General features: G+C 44.9%; 1 protein-coding gene across 1 annotated transcript in view; it reads right to left on the bottom strand.

The window, feature by feature from the left end:
- Positions 1-3,346: 3,346 nt before the first annotated feature.
- The window catches only part of ESCO2 (establishment of sister chromatid cohesion N-acetyltransferase 2), a 28,836-nt gene continuing 9,857 nt past the window's right edge, over positions 3,347-22,325 (bottom strand). Inside the window, exons 4-10 of the mRNA XM_074989063.1 lie at positions 22,255-22,315; positions 16,422-16,554; positions 14,080-14,211; positions 13,679-13,768; positions 12,338-12,481; positions 11,275-11,456; positions 3,347-3,479 (exon numbers count right to left, since the gene is read on the bottom strand). Of these exons, the coding sequence (XP_074845164.1) occupies positions 3,347-3,479; positions 11,275-11,456; positions 12,338-12,481; positions 13,679-13,768; positions 14,080-14,211; positions 16,422-16,554; positions 22,255-22,315 (875 nt within the window). The remainder of the gene's footprint in view (positions 3,480-11,274; positions 11,457-12,337; positions 12,482-13,678; positions 13,769-14,079; positions 14,212-16,421; positions 16,555-22,254; positions 22,316-22,325) is intronic.

The following is a 22,325-nucleotide window of genomic DNA, read 5'->3' as shown; positions in this document are numbered from 1 at the left end:
CTAAGAGGCAGTGTAATCTCTGTTTAACAGTCCTCAGGTGTACAGAGTTGGAGCTCTTATTTATTTCCAGTTTTTGTCAAGTATGTGCCTTGATTTTTCCACTTGTAAACTCAGGCTAAGACACTACTAATTTGTAAAGGGGTCTTTAACCATGTGACTTAATGCTCAAGTATTAACTACCTTACACTTTTGTGAAGGGTTGGAATTAGTAAGTAACAAGATGAAACTAGCTCTGACCCTTGTCTAAAGAGTCCCCTCGTGTTACTGGAACTGGGCAAAAAACAGAGGTTATGCAGGGAAGGTGGGACTAGTGGGCTGTAAATATTCAAGGTAGAACATGGCTTCCCAAACTGGGGGAGTATGAAGAAATTCTGGGGGGCATGAGGTGACCCAGCACCCCCCCACCATTCCCCTGACCCCAAGAAAGAGCTGGCCTTTCCTCCTGGCTCTCAGGCCCTGCCATTTTACATCGGTGACATGGAGCAGCTGCTCTAAAAAGCAGGTAACTGGTAAAGGCTTGTGTGGAGCTAGCTGCCTACTGCACAGGTGAATGAGTGTAGATTGGGGTTAGATGGGGAGCTGGGGGTACCTCAGCTCAGAGGGGTGAGTGGATGGCTGGCCCCAGCAGTGTGAGGTTTGGGTGGGCGGATGGCCCTGGCAGCCTGGGGTTCAGGCAGGTGGCTAGCATAGTTGGATGATGGTAAAGAGGAGGTTTGGGGGCATGAGGGTCTCAAATCAAAAGCAGGGCCCTGAGGCTGAGACATGTGGGAACCACTGAGGTAGAAGGACACAAGACTCCTGGTTTGGAGGCTACTGATAATTAAAATATCACATCATCTGCTCTATACCAACAGTTCTCATGCAGTGGGGAGATCCCTAGGGCACTAGCGATAGGTTTCAGGGGCTCCCAAAAGCAGAACATGCATTGAGCTCTCCAGGTCCCAGGGCAAAAAGCTGCAGCAAAGTCCAAACCAGTTAGGTGCATGAAGGTCCGTGTTGCATGAGACCAACCAACATAAGTGTCCTGCTTGCTATTCTCTAATGCCAGCTTAGGTTTTTATATAAAACAGTTGTGACACAGGTGCACCATGGAATTTTCTTAGCAGGTTTTGCTCAGAACAGGCATTCAACCTTTTTTTAACAGTTTAAAAAAAGTTTGGGCATCTGGGTATAAGTGGCGTTTTGGCACACAAAGAAGATGGTTTAAAGACGCTTCAGAAGCAACTAAGTGAAGGATCATTCATACTTAATTTAGGTTGCTAGTTACAGACCTTTCCATAGTTGATGTTTTCAAGTATCTCACTGTAATCAGAGCTAGAAACAAATTAAGTGATTGTCTAGTGTTTTGCAACTAAGTGGGAATACCATAACTATGCAACTGCGACATACCAGTGTATATTCTAATAGAACTGTACTGAACAAGGCTATAAAGAACCTGGAATGTCAAGCACTGTAGGCTAATGGCTTCAGTCCAGCCTAATTATGAGCTTGCAATATAATCAAAATGGAAGTGGATACAAGACATGCAGGGAAAACAAACAAATTAAAACCAAACACAAGGAGAAAGTTTACATTGTCAAGCTATGACTCAAATGAATTTTATTTGACAAAGCAACAAAACCAGCATGTTTACAAAGGCTACAATAGTTTCAGACGGGTAGCTGTGTTAGCGTGCGAATTCACAAATAAGCAGTCCTGTAGCACCTTAGAGACTAACAAATTTATTAGGTCATGAGCTTTTGTAGGCAAGACCCACTTCATCTGAAATGGGTCTTATCCATGAAAACTCAGGAGCCAATAAATTTGTTAGTCTGAGGTGCTAGAGGACTGCTTGTTGTTTGAAGGGCTAAAATAGTTGCATACACTTAAACAAGCCAGTCCACTTGGGAGACTAAAAGTGGTAAACTGCATTTAAGTGATTCAGGAGCAGGGACAGATGGCTGACGTACCATTGCTAGTAAAACAGCCATGGGCAATTGCATTATCAGTTCAATGAACAACCAACACCTCAAAACTAATCCAGTGTCATATCTGGAAGGGAATAAGTTCATCCTGATCTTAATTCACAGGGCCTGAAAGTAGTTGAACTGCACCCAAATACATTTATGGTTAAAAGGATGTGGTACGAGGGAAGGTAAAGACTCGACCACATTGTTTCATGGGGAATAGCATGTTAATGAAATGCTGGACTAACCAGAGCTAGTACAAAAGTCTCCCCCTCACTTCTTTACATACATCCTCTAATGCAGAAGTCAGGGTAGGGAGAAGTTAACACCAAGCAGTAGTCGTGCTATCAATGGAAAGAGATGAAGGACAACCCTGCGAAGACAGAGTGACTCCTAATTGAATAAAACAATTTACATGGCCCCTGAAGGCACTGAAGTAGCGTGAAAGGATGTATTTAAAAATAACCATTCTGAACCCATATACAAGTGTCAAACCAACTTCTGCTTGTAACATGGAGGCATCACATTAAATTTCCGATTACTTTTATGGAACAAACTACGCACAACCAGTACAAGAATACTAGTGAGTGCGTACAGCAAGGTTGAGGCTCCGTCTAACTCCTGAGCAATAGGTAGTGATTCTGTCTGAGCACATACAGACTAACCTAACTAAATACACACATTTTATTCACACTAATAGTCCCACTAACTTTTATGCATCAGGATTATTGGGTCCAGACTGCTGCTACAAATGCTTCATATCCACACCTGTCTCAGGTAAGTTTTTGCTAGCTGGCCAATAGCAGCAACCACTGGGTACATTTTGACCTGTCTTCTGTTCACTGCAACTTCCAATCTGGAAAGGTACCAGATAGGTGTATAGTCCTCACCAAGACACTTGACTGTCCCAGCGTGTAACTACTAGGCTATTAGTATCCCCCTCAGCAGCACAGATAGCATAATATTTGTCTCTCTCCAGCTGTACCAAAGCAAGTAGCGCACACAGTTTCAATATTGGTGGGAGTCTCCTCACATCCTGTGGCATGAAGTAACCAAACATATACCCAAACCTAATGTAATTTAGAGAAATCTTTATATTAATAATAGAATTTTTTTTTTAATTTACAAGTTATTGCAATAAAAACTTTAGCTTTCAGAATAAACATTTACAATCACAAACTTAAGTTTAATTTCAAAGTACAAACATTAAAATACAGAACAATGTACAGAAAAGTGACAATATTCTTTTAATTCCATGCCATTTAACTTGATCAAGAGTTTGCCATCAGTAGGAATCTAAAGTGAAACATGGCTGAGTAACACAATTAATGCAAATTACGTTTAGCAAACTAAATGTCTTCAGTTTAAATCAATTTAATTATGATTTTCTGGAATTGGTCTTAACTAATAAAGTTGTAAACAAGGAAGTTAGAGGTTTGACAGTATTTAGTTGCGAGCAGCTTGCCATCTGGTGTTGGGTCAGAGAAGGCGATTTCATCAGTGCTTAAGTAACAGCCATACATGAATGTGTTTCTGAAACAGATCAGTAGAGTTATCAGAGCAGCGCAAGAGTTGGGTTCTGTCTAGGTACAGTAATGCCTTGAGACACACATGTATCTCGCTTTTATGCAAGGGGGCTGGGGGCGGCGGCGGAGAGAATGGGGGTGGTGAGATCCCGCAGAGCCAGCCATGAGCCAGAGACACTCGCAGCCCCACAGCTGGAAGGCAGCTTGGCAGCACTGAGCTAGCAAAGCCAGCTGCGTGGTCCCTGACCAGGGAGACCCTGCAGCTTGAGCCTTCTTCCTCCCTTCCCCCAGCCATGTGGCTGTCTGACAGCCATGCGGCTGGGGAAAGGGAGGGAGAAAGCTCATAGCCTGGTTCCTGGATCCCCGCTTGCCATGAGCTGGTCAGTTTCCCAGTACTGCAAGCCACAGGGAGATGGAACCAGGCTGCCACTTGGTTCCCAGCTCCCTGCTGCTTTGGGGACCCAGGAAACCACGAACCAGACTGCCTCCTGGTTCCCTGCCACAGTGGGAGCCAGGAAACTGACCAGCCCTGGTAAGACAGTCAGTTTCCTGGCTCCCCTCAACTTGCGCAAAAATTGGAGTTACGCTGGGGTTGCAGGAACGCAGCCCCACGTAACTCGAGCATTTACTGTATACATGTGACTCATTACTGTAGTATAAATGCCTGCGTGTTGTTCCCTTGAACTCATCTGTATGTTGACAGCATTTCCATTACATCTTACCTTCCAAACTGGGAGAACCATTCAAGTAGAGAATTTACTCCATGAAATTTGGCATGAAAAGCAGTAACACAGGAGTGATTACAATATTTGAAACAGGATAGCACAGCACTAGATCAATATTACTGAAGAGTTTGGTGGTTTCATATTATCCAAGTTGCAATCAGGATTGGTAAGTACAAATACCAGTCATCTGTTAAGCTTGCTCTATGCATTCACATTAAACAGATGCCTTTTTACCAGTCAGTGGTAAGAAGTGTGCATTCGAAACAGCAACAGCTAACCAATTACGATAGGCAACAATTCTCAAAAAGGAAAATCCACTCGTTTCATACTCCCTAAAAAAATCACAGAAGCTACTCACCTGGTGTTTTCAGAAATTGCATTACAATAGACGTGAAAAGTTTCAGTGAAAAGCAGACTGCAATGGCAGACTACGTTTTCACTTATTCATTCTGAAGTCTGTTTTGGGCACACAGCAATTGTTACATTAGGATATTTTACAGGTGAAGAAAGCCCATACCTATTCAATGATTCACAAGCTATTAAACTAAACATGAAGAAAGCCAAACCTTAAACATACAGGGGGATATTTTGAAGTGCTCAGATTTGACTAAATTCTGCATACATGTTGACTTTAGTAGAAGCAGTCTAGCCAAAGAAGAGCACCATCAAGAATCCAAGCCACCAAATTCGTATTGCTCTAGGCATTTCTATTCCATTCACTCAACAGCACAGGCACAAGCTTTTCAGACTATGCACATTTAAATCTGTTCAGTCAGTTCTTTGCACTGGGACATGAATGTCCCAGGCCAGCTGAATAACATGAGATAGAGAAGTTACTCACCTGTGTAGCAACTATGGTTCTTCGAGATGTGTCCCTGTGGGTGCTCCACAGTAGGTGTCGGGCTTGCCCTGGCGCTGCAGATCGGAAATTTCCAGCAGTCTCCGTCGGGTTGTGCATGCGCCGATGCGTGTCGGTCCTTCGCACGCTTACGGTCATGTGCGCGATCCGGTCCCCGCCAGTTCCTGATCAACCACTCCGGATGCCTCTGAAAAACACGAAACAGAGCTCCGAAGTGGGGAGGAACAGGTGGGTAGTGGAGCACCCACGGGGACACATCTCGAAGAACCATCCTTACTACACAGGTGAGTAACTTCTTTCTTCTTTGAGTGGTCCCCGTGGGTGCTCCACAGTAGGTGACTACCCAGCAGTGACCCCAAAAAAGGAGGTGGGGACCCGATTTATGTGCAGCTTGCCCTTGAAAGGACTGCTGTCGACAGGCGTGTATCCTCAAACACCCGGTGCATGGCATAGTGCTTAGTAAAGGTGCCGTAGGATGACCAAGTCGCCGCTCTGCAGATGTGTCTCAGCGCGATTCCCTTGAAGAAGGCCGTCAACGCCGCCATCGCTCTAATGGAGTGAGCCCTGGGTGGAACTGGCAGAGAAGTCTTGCGAAGCTCATAGCACAGTCTTATGCAGGATACTATGTGGTTTGAAATCCTCTGTGAAGATAGGCCTTCCCCTTTCGACCTGGGTGCGAGGGACACCAGAAGTCTGTCCGTTTTCTGGAAAGGCTTAGTCCTATCTGTGTAAAAGGCCAACGCCCTTCTCACATCTAATAAGTGCAGCCGTGCCTCCTTGCTGGAGTTGTGAGGCTTAGGATAAAATGAGGGTAATACTATTGGTTCATTAATGTGGAACTCTGAAGAGACCTTTGGAATGAAGGCTGGGTGTAATCGTAAGACCACTGCTTCCTTTGAGAACACTGTGCAGGGCGGTGTGGCCATTATTGCTGCAAGCTCGCTCACCCGAGGGGCTGACGTAATCGCAAGAAGGAAGGTTGTCTTCATGGTAAGTAACTGGAGGGGGACCGTGGCCAATGGTTCAAAGGGCGGTCCCGAAAGCTTGTGGAGGACCAAGTCCAAACTCCATGACGGTGGTAGCAGTTTCCGAGGGGGATACAGGTTTGCTAACCCCTTTAGGAACCACGTGACAACAGGATGGGCGAATATGGTTGGCCCTTCCTCTTTGTGTCAAAAAGCTGATATAGCCGCGAGATGAACCTTTAGCGAGGATAGAGAGAGCCCCTCTCGTTTGAGCTCCAGCAGGTAGTCCAGAATTGCAGTTATAGGGGCGTCCAGAGGTGTTAACTGCTTGGAAGAGCACCAGGAGGTAAATCGTGTCCACTTGTGCTCATAAATCCTTCTGGTGGAAGTCCTCCAACTGCACTCCAGGACTTGCTTCACTCCCTCCGAACATGTGCTCTCTAAGGCGTTGAGCCATGGATTAACCATGCCTGTAGGCGGAGTCGCTGTGGATGTGGATGCATTATTGACCCCCGAGCCTGTGTGAGAAGGTCCGGTACCGCCAGCAGGGGAAACGGCCAGCAACATGCCATGCGGAGAAGCAGCGGAAACCATTGCTGTCGGTCCCAGGTTGGGACTATGGAGTATCATGTGTGCTCTGTCCCTTTTGGCTTTCTCCAAAACCTTGTGGATGAGTGTTGTGGGAGGGAACGCATAGAGTAGAGGGCCCTCCCATGGGATCATGAAGGCATCCCCCAAGGATCCGTGTCCTATGCCCGCTCTGGAGCAGTACTGGGGACATTTCTTGTTGTTGTGAGTGGCAAACAAATCGATTTGGGGAAACCCCCATTTGTGAAACACTTGTCGGAGCAGGTCGGAACGGATCTGCCACTCGTGCGTGAGCGCAAAGCGTCTGCTGAGTTGGTCCGCCTTTACGTTGTGGACACCCAGTAAGTATGAAGCCCTTAGGGTTATATCGTCGGCAATGCACCAGTTCCACAACCGGACAGCCTCCGCACAGAGTGCACGAGATCTGGCCCCTCCTTGTCGGTTTATATAAAACATGGTGGAGGTGTTGTCGGTATTCATCCCGACTACTTTTCCGTGCAGGTAATTTCGAAAACACCTGCACGCATTGAACACTGCTCTGAGCTCTAGTATGTTTATATGCAGTGTCTTCTCCACGGGGGACCACAAACCTTGAGTGACTTTGTTGCCAATGAGCACTCCCCATCCCACATGGGATGCATCTGTGAGAAAAACAGTAATTTGCGGTTGGCGGAAAGGCACCCCTACTAGGAGGTTCTTGGGGTCTGCCCACCATGCCAGTGACCTTCGCAGCTCCATTGTGGGCGATACCATCCTGTGAATGGTATGGGCTATTGGTTTGTACACGCTTGCCAACCAATGCTGCAGGCCTCGCATGTGCAGTCTGGCGTCTTGTACCACAAATGTGGTGGTCGCCATGTGCCCCAACATCTGTAGACATGTTAGGATTGGGACAGCGGGGCTGTACGTTATTACTTGTACCAGGGATCTGATGGTGCAAAACAGGCATCGGGCAGGTATACCCTTGATGTAGCAGTCTATATGCGTCCCTATAAATTCTATATTTTGCGTGGGCTCGGTTTTTGACTTCGAGAGGGTGATGATGAGGCCCAGCGAGGCAAATGTGTTTGTGGTGATGTGTATCATTTGTAAGACCTCCGCTTTGGAAGTTCCTTTCAGCAGGCAGTCGTCCAGGTATGGAAAAATGAAAACGCCTTGTCTGTGTAGATACGTTGATACGACTGCCAGGGTTTTGGTGAAAACTCTGGGTGCCGAAGAGAGACCAAATGGAAGGACACTGTACTGGAAATGTTCTCTGCCTACTGTGAATCAGAGGAAACGTCTGTGCGCCGGATGAATTGCTATATGAAAATACGCGTCCTGTAAGTCGAGGGCTGCAAACCAGTCTCCATCGTCCAGTGCAGTGATTATGGAAGCACTTGTAGTCATTTTGAAACGCTGTTTGCGCAAATACCAATTGAGGGCCCGTAAATCCAGGATTGGTCTCCAACCTCCTGTCTTCTTCTCTGTCAGGAAGTACCGGGAGTAGAAGCCTTTCCACTGGAATTGTTCTGGTACTCTCTCCACCACCCCTATGAACAAGAGGTGGTCCACATCCTGTTTTAACTTTGTGTGGTGAGAGGGATCCTTGAAAAAGGGCCTGGTGGGAGGGTTCGGTGGTGGCAACAATTGAAAGGGATTGTGTACCCCGTGGCTATAATCTCCAATACCCATCTGTCTGTGGTGATGCTTTGCCATTGAGAGTAGAACGGCTTGAGTTGATGGTGAAACGTGTTGAGATTGGCACTGAGAGACAGTCTTGGTTTTGCAGTCCCCGACGTACCTGCTGTCTTATGGTTTGTCCGGAGGGGGCGCAGCCCTGCTGGGGCCGACGTCCAGGGGCCCTGTACTGCTGTGGCTGTTGTTGGCTCCCCTGGTCATACTCCCGTTGATACTGAGTATGCTGTGGTTGATAAGCCTAACGCCGTTGCTGAGGGCAAAACTTCCTCCTCCTGTATGGCGGGGTGTATATACCCAGGGTCCTAAGTGTAGCTGTCGAGTCCTTGCTGGAGTGTAGGACCGAGTCAGTTGAGTCCGCAAATAACTTCTGCCTATCAAAAGAAGGATCTGCGATTTTTACTTGCAGATCCCTGGGAATTCTGGACGTCTGGAGCCACGATTCCCTGAGCATTACTACCGCAGTGGCTGTGGAACGAGCCGCTGTGTCCGCTACGTCTAAGGCAATCTGAACTCCTGCTCGTGAAGCTGTGTAGCCTTCCTGGACGATTGCTTTGAGGACCGGCTTTTTGTCTTCTGGAAGGAAATCCATGAGGGAGGTGAGTCTAGAATAATTGTCAAAATTGTGGTTCGACAAGCGAGCGGCGTAATTCGCCATTCGTAGCGGTAAGGTAGACAATGAGTAAACCTTTCTGCCGAGTAGGTCTAATTTCTTTGTGTCCTTGTTTGATTCCCCGGACCTATATTGGGATGTTTTGGCTCTATGTTGCGAGGATTCAACCACTAGTGAATTCGGCTGTGGGTGACTGAACAGAAATTCCATGCCCTTGGCAGGGAAAAAATACTTCTTATCCGCCCTCTTGTTTGTAGGAGGGATGGAGGCTGGAGTCTGCCAAATGTTGGTGGCTGACTCCATAATCACTTCATCCAATGGGATGGCGATCTTAGATGAAGCTGGAGGTCTGAGATTTTTGAGGAGCTTATGGTGTTTCTCCAGCACCTCTGCCACTTGAATGTCTTGTGATTGAGCCACCCTTTTGAACAACTCTTGAAACTGATTTAGGTCATCTGGGGGAGAGATATCTCCAGGAACAACTGCTTCATCTGGGGAGGACGAGGAGGCATCGCTATGATACATTTCCTCTAAGTCCTCAGGTTCCTGACTCTGTTCACGTTTGTACTTTCAAGGTTTCCAGATCCTTTGAACCACTCTCTGACTGGGAAATTTGTGGTGTTCCCCCAGGGTGAGACTGTATGCTGTGAAGTCGACGAGGCATTGATGGGGATCTACCCTGAGACCCTGATCCCCTGTGCCGATGTCCCGTATGGTAAGGACAGCCATAACAACAAGGGCAAGGGCCCGGTGATGGGGACCTGGACCACGACCTGAAAGTGTAGACGTGATGTGTAGAAGGACGTGACTGTCAAGATGACGCTGACATAGGCGGGGATTCCCTGTGATAGTATTCATAGGGATCCCTGCTGGAAGTTGGTGAAAAATGTCCAACCCCGGGGAATGGCGGCTGAAGGAATGGAGATGGAAGCCTGCAGCAGGCTGTTGGAGTTGCTGCCCACTGAATCTCTGGGGGAGAGAGAGGTGATAATGGCAGCGCAATGATCTCCGGGGAAGGGCTGCGGTGCTGGGTCTTAGTCTTCGCTTTCCCCTGTTCGGGCACCGCAGGTGTTCCCATCGGCGCCAGGGAGCTCGGCACTGTAGTTGGTGCCGTGCTCAGTTCCGTTGATCCCAGTGCCGCGCTCGGTGCCGCTGCCCTCGGTGCCGCTTGGGTAGTCTCGTCCGGCACCGTTGGGCCCCATGCCGGGTGCCCTCGCTCTGGTGCTGTCGGTGCTGCAAGGCTCGGTGCCGTAGAAGCCAGTGCCTGCAGAGCCCTCGGTGCCGCCTCCTTAACAACTGGAGGCTCCTGCATGGGCACATGTGCCGCAGCCTTCCCACTATGCTGTGGGCCCGGGCCCTGTGCTCTGCTCGTCCCGCTCGTAGAGGTAACTCGCAGGGAGCGAGCTGGTGAAAGCTTTTTCTTCTTCTGCACAGAGGTGGTCAGAGAAGCTGCCTTCCTCTTGTGCGAGCCCGAAGAGCCCTCCTTATGGGGCTTCTCCGACGTCCCAGGCTGGAGGGCCTTGTCGAACAGGAACATTTTTAGCCTCATTTCCCTGTCCTTTCGCGCTGTAGCTGTAAGCTTAGAGCAATGAGAGCATTTCTGGGGGACATGGGCTTCCCCGAGGCACCGAATACATTTGCTATGTCCATCTGAGGTGGGCATGGCCTCCCGGCATGATTCACACTTCTTAAAACCCGGTGAGGACATTGTTTAAGCTTAAAGTCTTTAAGTGCTAACAGGGCACTTAGCAGGTAATCAGTCTGGCAACAGATAACAGTTAACAGGCAACTGTTGAGGCCTTCAGATAGCGGACGCGCCGGAGGCGGCTGCCTCCTTCCTTTCTCTTGCTCTCTTTTCCTTTTAAAACTATATACACTCTAACATAAACTACTATAACAACTAAGCAACAAGTTATAACTATTAACAATAAGTAAAACAGAGTTTCTGTCTCAGGCGTTGGAGCCGGAGTGGATTCCGTCTGCAGCCGTTGGCGGTTGAGAAGGAACTGGCAGGGACTGGATCGCACACGTGACCATAAGCGCGCAAAGGACTGACACGCATCGGTGCATGCACGACCCGACGGAGACTGCTGTAAATTTCCGATCTGCAGCACCGGAGCGAGCCCAACACCTACTGTGGAGCACCCACGGGGACCACTTGAAGAAGAATACACCTTTCCTAAAAACATTTGCTAATGTGCCCACTGCGAGTACTTTCTTCCTCCTGAAAATAAACCTAGCTGAAATCTTGTTCCCATCATGTGTGCACCACACAATTTCCCTAAAGTTTCAAGCATCTCCTGGGATGCTTATGTTGCAGCTATATAAATGGCCTAATTAGCAGTTGTCTTGGGAGAGGCATCCCTTTTCCTTACCTGACTGCATCCATCATACGACATGCAATGCCCCTTCTCCGCATAAGGCTGAACACCCAGATTCTACTGACCCCACAAATGGCAGCTTCTGGATTTGTGGAGCAACGCCAGACACGATGGTGCTGCAGGACATCATGATTAGTAGACTGTGGAATATTAGGCTCAGATAGCACCCGGAATGCCTATCAAGGAGAAACACTGATCAAATTAAGTCTATCCTGAGAGAAATACAGGAGTGAACTCACCTGTATGAGTGACAGACTTCAAACTCTCTCAGACAAAGAGTTAATGGGCACAAAACAGACATCAAAACACTCCTGATCCACAAACCAGTTAGTCTATATTTTAATGGAGTGGGCCATTCTGTTAACAACTTAAGAGTTTGTGTCTTATGAAGAAGACTTTTCAGTCTGCTTTGGAAAGAGAAACTGCTGAACTCTTTCATATTCAAATTCGACACATTAATGCGTGGTTTGAACCGGGATGCAAATTTTCTGGGCCATTATAGGGGCTCTTTGGCATAGTTGGCTTAATCTAATTCTTGACCGCCCCTCTGCTCTCTGATGTGCTCACCTTGATAATTTTTTTGATTTGTCAACCTGGATTACCATTTTTGGTTCTCTGTGCCTTAAATATTGAGTCTGTTCTGGTATGACTATGGTCTGAAGAAGTGGGTCTGTCCCACGAAAGCTCACCTAATGAATTATTTTGTTAGTTTTTAAAGTGCTACTTGACTGCTTTTTTGTTTTCACCTATATGAGTTTCTGTAACAAAGGCAATCAACTATTTCTTATGCTGGTCCTTTAGAAAAAGGTAGATGTTAAGTAAATCACCACTGCCCAACACCTAAATTCAGTTGAAGGAACACTGAAGGGAAGAAGATTTTTGCATCCATCATTAACAATTCTTGTAATCTGTATCTTCTTGTTAGTAAGATAGTAGAGATCTAAAACCAAGCAAGCAGTACCTGTGACACACAGGCTTACGTCAATACTTACAACTCCAAGTGTCTGAACAGAATTTTCTTTCAACTTATAAATAGTATCTTAATTGTAACACATACCTGTTTGATTGGTTCTGCAATTAAACAACCAACAATCTTCTTTTCATTGGACACAAAGAAGTAGGTTTTAATCTTGGATGGGCAGTTTAACACAATTTGTTTAAATCCCAGTTCATTATCTACAAGTTCTCGCACATCTTCTGCCTACATATATTAAGATAAGAGGTGCAGAGATACACATTAGAGTGTAGGACAGACAGAGCTTGAGTTCAGAGAAGTAACTGATTTCAAACAGAGGGCCTGTGCATCTGAACCAAACCCAGTGATCACCACAATGAAAGTTCACTGTTCAACTGCAGAGCATCTAGGATCTGCACTACAATGGTACCATACAATTGAAAGAATGGTAGAAGCTTCATTGCTTGAGGTATTTGAACAGACAAGCCTCTACTGTAGTGGACATCAGCACAGACAGAAAGATGAACCGGAGACTCCTTTAGTATCTATGCAACATGAAGATTGTTTTCTTTACAGAAAATAGAAAAATCAACCTAAAGCTACAAGTGAGGGTGTCATGACAAACTGGTAAGTTTATATGGCAAAGACAGCAGATCAGCATTACCCTTCTATGATTGACTAAATGTGTTGAGGAAGGGCACAGCGAAAACTCAGCCTGGGACTTGAATCACCAGAGTTTCATTAACCTAGCAACAACAACTGCTGTTCTCCTGCTATTACGTGGACTGATTCCAAATCAGCAGAGAGGTTTTCATTGCTTTTTTAGTAAAGCACAGTCACAAATAAGCTAGCAACCCAAAGTACCCCTTTTATAATTTAACTGTTCATCGTTGTGACCAAATGGTCCATAACATTGCTCTTAGAGAGCTATCAAGCAATTGAAATAGTTGGCAAATGTGGAAAGTGACACAGTGGTGCTCCTTGGTAGAAAATAGATTGGGTTGTGCTAGTAATCTAAGAATAAGATCAGGAGTTCTCAGCACTGAGGAGTTGCTCATTTGTGTGAGCAAACAAACTGGAAGATTAGCAGGGTTGCCATTTGACTACTTAATTAAGAGACATGTAAAGGAGAAAAACGTGTTTAAACAAAGATAGGTATCAGCCCTCTCTACAGAGAGGCCAGTGATTTGTGCAAGGTCATATAGACGATCTGTGGCAAAGTTACAACTAGAATCCACAAGTTCACTGCTCCCTCTAAGTAAGGTAAAAACCACCTACATTAATTCCATGCAGAGCAATCACTAAGCCAAGAGGTCAATCACAAAATATAGATTTCTCCTGACAAGTGATTTGTATTTAAAATTAATACTGTAGTAGTATCTATAGACTGTGGCCCCATTATGTTAGGCACTGTACAGACAAAGCTTGAAAGAAACATTGCACCTTTTTGATGGCGTATTTTGGGTCATCTGGAAGTACCAAAACAATTTTCCCATCCCAGAACTCTGCAACCACACGCTCTTTCTTCCAACCCTACCACAGAGGAATTAAAAAAAATCCAAAGTTATCTGCCAGGAAGAAGGAAAAGGGATTCAGTGCAGACTTCTTTAACATAAAAGACTCCACAGTTGTTACGTGAATCCATGCAGTTTGCAGTCAGGAAATCAAATCATCTGGAGATACAGATTAACTCAGCTACGCCTCTGATACAAATCACCTATTAATTCATGTATGTTCGTGAAAGGTGACTGATGGAACACCTTGCATAGTGTACCTTAATTCTGTACTTGACAATAAGTACTACTTCAAGGGTTCTTTGGGAGAAGTGTCAGCCATTGCCTTACCACATATTTAATTCCCTCAAGAAACCTCTGGTGATGCTGTATGTGTTGGGCTTCATCCTCTGGGCTGGCAGCTGTATAGATCATGCCACATGACTTGCATATGATGGCACCAAAATGCTTCTGTCCAGCATCCTGTCATTACAAAGAAGAGGCAGAGGTATCAGAGGACAGATGGCAAGATTTTATTTATTTACACAATATTCAAAAGTTTATATATAGCACTTTACAGGTCAAAGCATGTAATGAACAGAGTTTTCTCTCTCATGCAGGACGTACTGTTTCGACTATGTATACAATGAAACCTAATGCACAGAGACGAGGGAATGGCGTAAGGCCACAGAGTGAACTGATGAGCAAATACCAGGGAAGGGATTATTTACTCCATTCTGTGATCATTCCTTCAAAACACCTGCCTCCTGTTCATGTAATGAATTCACTAAGTAGGGGACTGGGAAACCAATGGGGGTTGGGAGGTGAAATAGAGGAACTGAATTCAAAGCATTTTTTAAAAACAGATATAATTAATAAAGAACAAAGCATAAATCACACATGCAGCTCTAAATGGAAGACAAGATGGGAACCCATTATTGGAGTTCCTCTGAGATCTCTTCCACTTGGTACCCCAAGAGCTCAGTAGGATTCTTGTCCCATTGCCCAATACAGCATATAGCACAGCTGCACCAAACTGGTAAGACTCAACATAGGCAGCTGGCCTCTTCCTTTATGTCCATTACACGTTACACTGCTCCACATTTTTAGGTACTGGGTTCGTTATTTCATAGGAACAAATCCTTTCACAGTATTCTCTGTCCACACACTACGTCTGGCTGACTTTTTACCTTATCTTTACATTTGACTTATTATTACCCTGTCCACTGTAAACGGTTCCTTGCTTATTCCTCCTTATCTTAGGGCTTGTCCGCACTGCCAGGTAGATTGAAACTGCAGCAATCTATCCACCGGTAGTTGATTTAGTGAGTCTAGTTAAGATGCATTAATTTGACCACCAATCACTCCGTGGACTCTGGTATTCTAGCAGAATGAGATGAGTAAGACAAAACTCTCCTGTTAACTCCCCTGTCAACCCCTCACTCCCAGTGTGGATCCTGTGGTAAGCAAATCTAAGCTACTTTGATTTGAGTTATGCTATAAATTGCATGGATTAGATTGACCTGTCCTTGTGGTATAGATTTGCCCTTAGCTACATATATTCTCTTCTCAGCCTGCTGATCCATTTACCTCTGTAATCCTGTTTTCCAAGGAACAAGGCTGCACCCATATCCAATTACTTATGTCAAGCCAGGCCTACATCCATACAGGTGACTTATTGCAAGTGACATAGTGGGCTTAATGTTGCCATTCAACAACATCCCACTTTAAGGCCAGGCCTTCTAAGAGAATGAACTATTTACACAGGACAAAGCTACTTATTTCATCCTTCATACCTAGTGGAATGTTTCGTAGAACAGGCAAGTGGGCTGCTACCCAGTCAAAGAAACTCCCAGGTACAGAATGTTTTAGAGAACATTCTTCATGTGCTGTTCTTGATGGCATTAGTTGTGTATTACTACAGCTGCAACATTGCACTGTCTCTGCTCATTCAGAAAATCTTCAAGAAGTGGGAAACACAGGATTGCCATATCAAGAAAATTCACTATGATAAGTTTCATACAGGTATTTTAACAGCAAATTCTACAAGGCTCTTTATTCACAGATATTGTAAAGCATTAGCCCCCAAAAAACTGAGAAGATAGTTTCATAAACAGTGGCAAGAGCTTTACATTTGATGTTTTGCAGACAGATCTATGCGATTTATTATAACTGTAGACAGTGTTTAAGATGTGTGACTGTGTCTACACTTGCATTCAAATGAGTGAAATAAAAATGCAAATGAGGCACCGACTTACATATTTCATGCTTCATTTGCGTAATCTTTTTGGAAGAGACTCTTTTGAAAGAAAAAAAAGCAGTGTAGCTGGGGATCTTCCAAAAATAAACCCCATCTTTAAAAGAATCCGTCTTCCTATTATGTGTCAGGAAGATGGATTCTTTCGAAGATGGGATTTATTTTCGAAAAAGCCCTGTCTACACTGGTTTTTTTTCTTTCAAAAGAAGCCCTTCTGAAATGAAATTATGAAAATGAAGCATGAGATATGTAAATCAGTGCCTCATTTGCATTTTCAATGTTCCTCATTTACATTCCTCTTTCAAAAGAGGAATGCAAGTGTAGGCACAGCCTGTGTGTAAGGGAATCTAGTACTGGTTACCCTTAAAGCTCATTTCACTGCTACTACATGATGTTACCCATATGATCTATAAACAGCCCAAAGAGGGATACTCACAATGATCATCTGGTCTTTAAAGTCTTTGCTTAGTTCTTTTGTTTTCTTGCTGGTCTTCAGGGAGGTCTGAACCATTTTTGCAGGTGGGCTGAATCCCAAGGGAGAAGCCAGATCATCTTGGAAAGGCTGTGGCCTGAAAGTAATTTCATAGTTGCATCTGAATTAATCATTTCACTTGCATTCAGACGGAACACTGAGGTGACTAGCTCCTCAGAACACTAAAGGAACTCAAGAGAAGGAAAACAAGAATAAGTAAAAAAGAGGCCCCAAACTAAAAGTGATAGTAGAAAACTGGCATGGTGGCAGTATTGGAATGCAACCAGCCAAGGTTCTAAGGGCTATACAGAAAAACAAGTAAATGCTTTGGAGGGACACTGCTACATCTAGATGGTAACCCTACACCTGAAGCTCTACAACTGTTCTAAAGGAAACAAGAGCCTGCACTGCAGGTGTTAAAGTTGATCTCAAGCACATTCTATACTGCAGATATGAGTAAATGGAGCTAAGCTGCCAGCATTCTGACTCCTGTCTGAGGATGGTGGTGCAAACAAGGCTGATGACCATTGATTTAAGGCTATGTCTAGTCGAGATTACAGCAATGGTTGAAGGATATCTTCCGACAAAACTTCTCTCGATAGATCGTGGCCAATTGCCAAGTGATCCGCTCTACCGTGGATGGGGCTGCCCAGCGTGCTGGAAGCTCCATCTCTCAACAGAGGGGCCCCCCAGAACGTGCAGACCGTCTCTCTGTCAACAGATCTCTGACAGAGACGTTATGCTTTGTAGGGAGCGGGATAAAACTATAGACAAAAGTGTTGCATTCTGTCATTTTACTGTTGACCAAACTCGTTGGGAATCTGGATGCTCCCCAGGTTTTGGTGAGCAAAACCCTCTAGTGTAGATGTAGCCTGAATGTTCCAATATGAAGAGGAAAAGTGTGAGTGGAAGCCCTTGCTATTCCATATACTCACACACATCACTACCTTTCCCATCTCCCTTTTTCTTAAAGGGCACAAACTATGAAAATGTATAAGGCCAGGACTTTAGTCATTCAAGTGGGAACCATAAACACAACTTGGTCTGTGAAGCCTATCCCTTAACATAGCCTCTGGAACCCCACACCATCTCTCCCCATTGGTGTTCTGCACCAGCAGGGAAGATTATTTGAGATTCTGAAGTAATAGCTACCAGACTAGACAAAAGAACTGGAGAAATTTTAAGGGAAAGGCCCTCAACTCTGAGTCAATTCTCCATTCTGATCCACTGGAGAGTTTGCTGACTTTCTAAACAAATAGCAAGGCTTAAGGTGTGGGGAGTGGGTAGACTGAGGGAAAAGCTGGGAAAGATTGTTCTAAAGCTGTTGTTCCAGATGGAGTCTTTATATGAATTTTTAAAGACATTTATGGCAGACTTGTGCTTTGCAGAAGCGCATATTAAAATAGTTAATAGGTTATGTTTTATAGCATTACATTTAGTGCTTCAGCTATATGCATGCTGGCAGGGTTTGTTTTTTTTTTAAAAGGAACTCTCCCATTAAATTTGCTGTCGTGCAATAACCTTAATTTGGAATTTTCAAAGATAACAACTGAATAGTTTTCTAGGTTTAGATACTAAGAAGAGTTCCCAAAACAGAAAGTGTAAGTATGGTTCCAGTAGAAAAAGTTTCTGCTCATCATTCCCAAGAGACAGTGTAGGAGGTGGTAACTCCAAAGTCATTTTTCATTTAATCACAAACACCAGGATTTCAGCATATTCCAGAGTTCCATTTGCATCAATATGAAAGGTACTTGAAAAGCCCCATGAGGGTACAATGTAATCAGATCTCTCTCACACTTCTAAGTGGCAGAGAATTTCTGGCAAGATTTTTTTTTGGCTCTCTCAGAAGAACAATTTAAGCAATGTTATGCTCAAAACAAATTCAAGCAGAGTGTTTTGATTACTAGCAATCTGCTCCAAAGAAAGATAATTAAATAAGACAGATTAGTGGTTTTGGTGCTGCATGGGAAAACAGAACATTCCCACTGTAAACATATGGCAGTGGATTTGTCAAACAAGTCATCAGAGGAACAGACACATGAGCATGAGCCTATTCTACAAGGAAGATCATTTGCAGAGCTCTACTAACCTATTTAACAGACACAAGGGGTCAACAGTTGTACAGATAATCACAAGGTTGCCCAGATCAAATGGCCTTTGAAAGACACACTACTGCAGGGGTAGGACCTTTTTTGGGTCAGGGGCCACCAATCTATAGAAAAAAATCATTCCAGTGCAACCCAAGTGAGAGGCAAACCCTTCCTGCTCCAAACCCCCCACTGATGTGGTCACCACTTCCCTGGTGCTCCAGACCCACAGTGGAGGATTGGGAAGGGAGGGAAGGCAAGGCAGGAAGGACCAAGGTTCAGGCTTCTCACAGGCCAGTTTAACTGTTTTGAGGTCCCAAGTCTAGTAGATTTTGTGAGCCACAAGGATGCAGAAGTAAGGGAGGGTGCAGGAGCAGTCCAGGGGTAGGAGAGTTGGGCAGAAGTGGAATGTGGGACGTGGAGGCAGCCTTACCTACCTCCACACTCCCTGGTACAGCTCTCTGCTGTTTCTACTGGGCAAAATCTGACCTTCAGGAGCAGTGGGGGAAACCCTTCCATGAGCAGTTTCCAGCACCCTATTTCCAAGCAGGGCAGAATGGTAGCAGCAGCACACAGAGCCGCACTTCCTCCCCCTTGCATGCAGGATGCAGCCCATTAGGCTCAGGGCTGTCCACTCCCCACCCCACCATGGGCTGGATGCTGGAGAGAGGCTGCAAGCCCCAGGGTCCAGATGCAGGAAAGCTGTAGTTCAGCTCCCTACCTCTGCTCTACTTGATATGGGTTGGGTTAGAACAAAGGGAAAAGAGGGTAGAAAAACAGACGTTTTAATTCTTTTCACATCTAGATGCCAACTTTTATCTTTTCTATATTGCATTCCCCTTTTCACACAAAAGCACAATCTGAATACCAGTGTGTGTAAAGACTTGTTGGCTGATCAAGGCTGATTGTACCTATGTGACATAACCATGCTGTGGTCCTTAGCAATTAAAGATTTAACAAGACACACACTTTAACCAGTGCAGTTATATTAGATCTATGAATGTCTCAGATTGTTGAAGGTTCATGGGATCTTCTGTGCAGTATCTCCCAGCATACCAGATACCCACACATCTATTGCTACAATATCTAAGGACAAAAACAAATCACACTGCTAAAGAAGAGCAATGAACCTGGCAGCAGAAAGGTAGTCTATCAAACTGACATCAAGTTTAAGCAGCAACAGTATTTTAGAACAGTCACAAGGGTAAAGTACACAAGCATTCTGGGAACAGTATATGACACTACACCCTGTATTCTTCACAGAGATATGGTTATATTAATATAGGATAATTAAGTTTTATTTTACACAAGATGAGTCTTGTAAGATATCATTGGAAAAGTTATGATTTATTGAACATTAGTAGCCTACTTGTATGCAAGTTAGGAATACAGTAAACCCCTGAGTTACACAGGGATTGCATTTCTGCAATCCCCGCATAACTCGAATATCCATGCAAGTCGAGGGAAGATGGGAACCAAGCTGCAGCCTGGTTCCCGGCTACCCTGGGCTTGCAGGAGCCAGGAAACTGACCAGTCCACCAGAACTGGTCTGTTTTCTGATTCCCAGAGTCAGGGGAGCCAGGAACCAGGGGGCAGCCTGGCTCTCTGCAAGCAGAGGGGAGCTGGGAAGGGAAACTGACCAGGGCAGAAGCCCTGTTCAGTTTCCTAGCTCCAGCCAGTGGAGGGGAGCCAGAAACCAGGGGCAGCCTGGCTCCTCTCCACTCCTTGAAACCAGGAAACGAACCAGGGCTGCTGCCTTGCTGTTTGCCGGCTCTGCAAGCAGAGGGGAGCAGGGAGCCAGGCTGCCTGCCTCCTGATTCCCAGCTCCCCACCACTCTGGAGACCGGGAAACTGCTCCTGTCAGGGACAGCAGCCTGACAAAAGCAGAAAGCCACCCCTGAGAGGAGCGGTTTCCCCAGTACCGTCACGGACAGCAGCCTGACTCACAGCTACCATTCCTGTCAGGGCAGCAGTCACCTTAACCCAAGACACACACAATCAAATTGTGCATATCTTGAAGGTTTACCGTGTTGCCTATGCATGATTTACAAATGCATTTATACTTGGGAACGCCCAATGAACAGAATGCAGTCTAGATATCTGGCTGGAAAAGGCCAAGGTCTTAAAAAACGCTAAACTCTTACCTGGGAGCCTCCCTGAGGATATTTCAGATAGCCTCTGTTTCATAGGTGCTGTGGTTCTACAGAAACGGGTCTGAGTGAGCTGATGCTGGACCCCATAAGATTAGTATTTTTTCCACTGACTAGGGAGTGGGAATCAAACTGGGAGACAAAGAACTCCTGTTGTGTGCTACAACTATTTAAGGCAGGGGAATGACAAGAAACCGACGTTCTCTCCTTCACAGACTTCTTGTCCAAGAGGAACTAAAAGACTGAACTGGAGAAGGGAGGACTGAGCTCTGGCTAGAGAGTTTTCCAACCTGTGAAACAAACATCTAGCGTCTTAACAGGCTAGCCAGATCATCTTGCAGAGATTTTACACTCTCTCCAAACAACATTTGGGCAAGGATCTGCTATTTATAATTAATTTCTTTAGTATATGAAGCTTAGATGTGTTTTTATTTTATTTGCTAGATAATCTGTATTGATCTGCTTACTATCACGTAGAATCTTTTGTAATTAATCAGCTTGTTTTGTCTAAAACAATTAATGGAATTCATAACTTGGGAGCAAAAACCTATTGCATATCTTCCATCTACATTGAGAGAATGAGCAAATTTAATGAGCTTATGTTGTATGTCTTCTGTGAAGAGTAAGACAGCATAATTTTGGGTTTACCCTCATGATGCGGAGGATGCACTTGAGTACTGCTAGTTCCTTAACAAAGTCTTCCCATACGCAGCTGCTTTCAGCCTGTGTGTTTCTGCAGCTTCATGCCCCCTAGGTATGTGCACTAGTGAATCTGAAGCCTCGGGAAGGGTGCAACAGGCTACATAGCAGCACAGTGTTAAGGGCACCCAAGCTGGTGGATCAGACGAGTTCAACAGTACTCCACTGCCAAGTGGCACCCAGTGAAATCTGACATACCAGAGTTTAAATAATCTCAGTAAACATGACTTTACTCAAAAAAAGACAACAATTGCAGTAGTTTAAAATCTCATATAGGATATTAAGTCAGACGGAAAAATATGACTAGGCTATCAACTCCTTCTGCAGGAGCGTGATATTATCTATCTTCCTGCAGAGGTGTGGTATTATCTTCCTCCATTTCACTAGTGGATTTTTATTATTTATATTACGGTAGTATATACACAGGACACAACTGAGATCAAGGCTCCACTGTGCTAGGCTACATAGGTTCACATAGGAGACAATCCTTGCTCAAAGAGTTTATAAATTCAAAATGACATGACAGAAGAAAGATGGGGAAAACAAATATGGTGAAATATAATGCAAAGATTAAGAAACTTGCCCAACATCCAACAAGTGTAGTAGAGTCAGGAACTGAACCCCCACATCTCTCAACTCCAAGTCTGCATCTTTCATGTTTCATCTTCCCTCTCAAAACAGCACCAAGAAGATCCTACACTTCCATATTTTAATTATGGCTATTTTTCAATCCTCACCACATCTCACTAGCAAAGAAAAAACTAGTTTTTAAATTAACAGTCTAATTTTTAAAAATCTGATTTTTGAAGATATTGCTCATACTTCTCTCATTTTTGGAGTCAGAGAGTAAGTCAAACATACCTTGTTTTGTTGACTGAGGGTGTACTGAATATGGGATAGACACCATCTGCTAAAGGAGACACTGGAAAGAA

This window comes from Carettochelys insculpta, chromosome 3 (genome assembly GCF_033958435.1).
Source record: "Carettochelys insculpta isolate YL-2023 chromosome 3, ASM3395843v1, whole genome shotgun sequence".
Lineage (NCBI taxonomy): Eukaryota > Metazoa > Chordata > Testudines > Carettochelyidae > Carettochelys > Carettochelys insculpta.
This window is presented reverse-complemented; position numbering and strand designations above follow the sequence as displayed.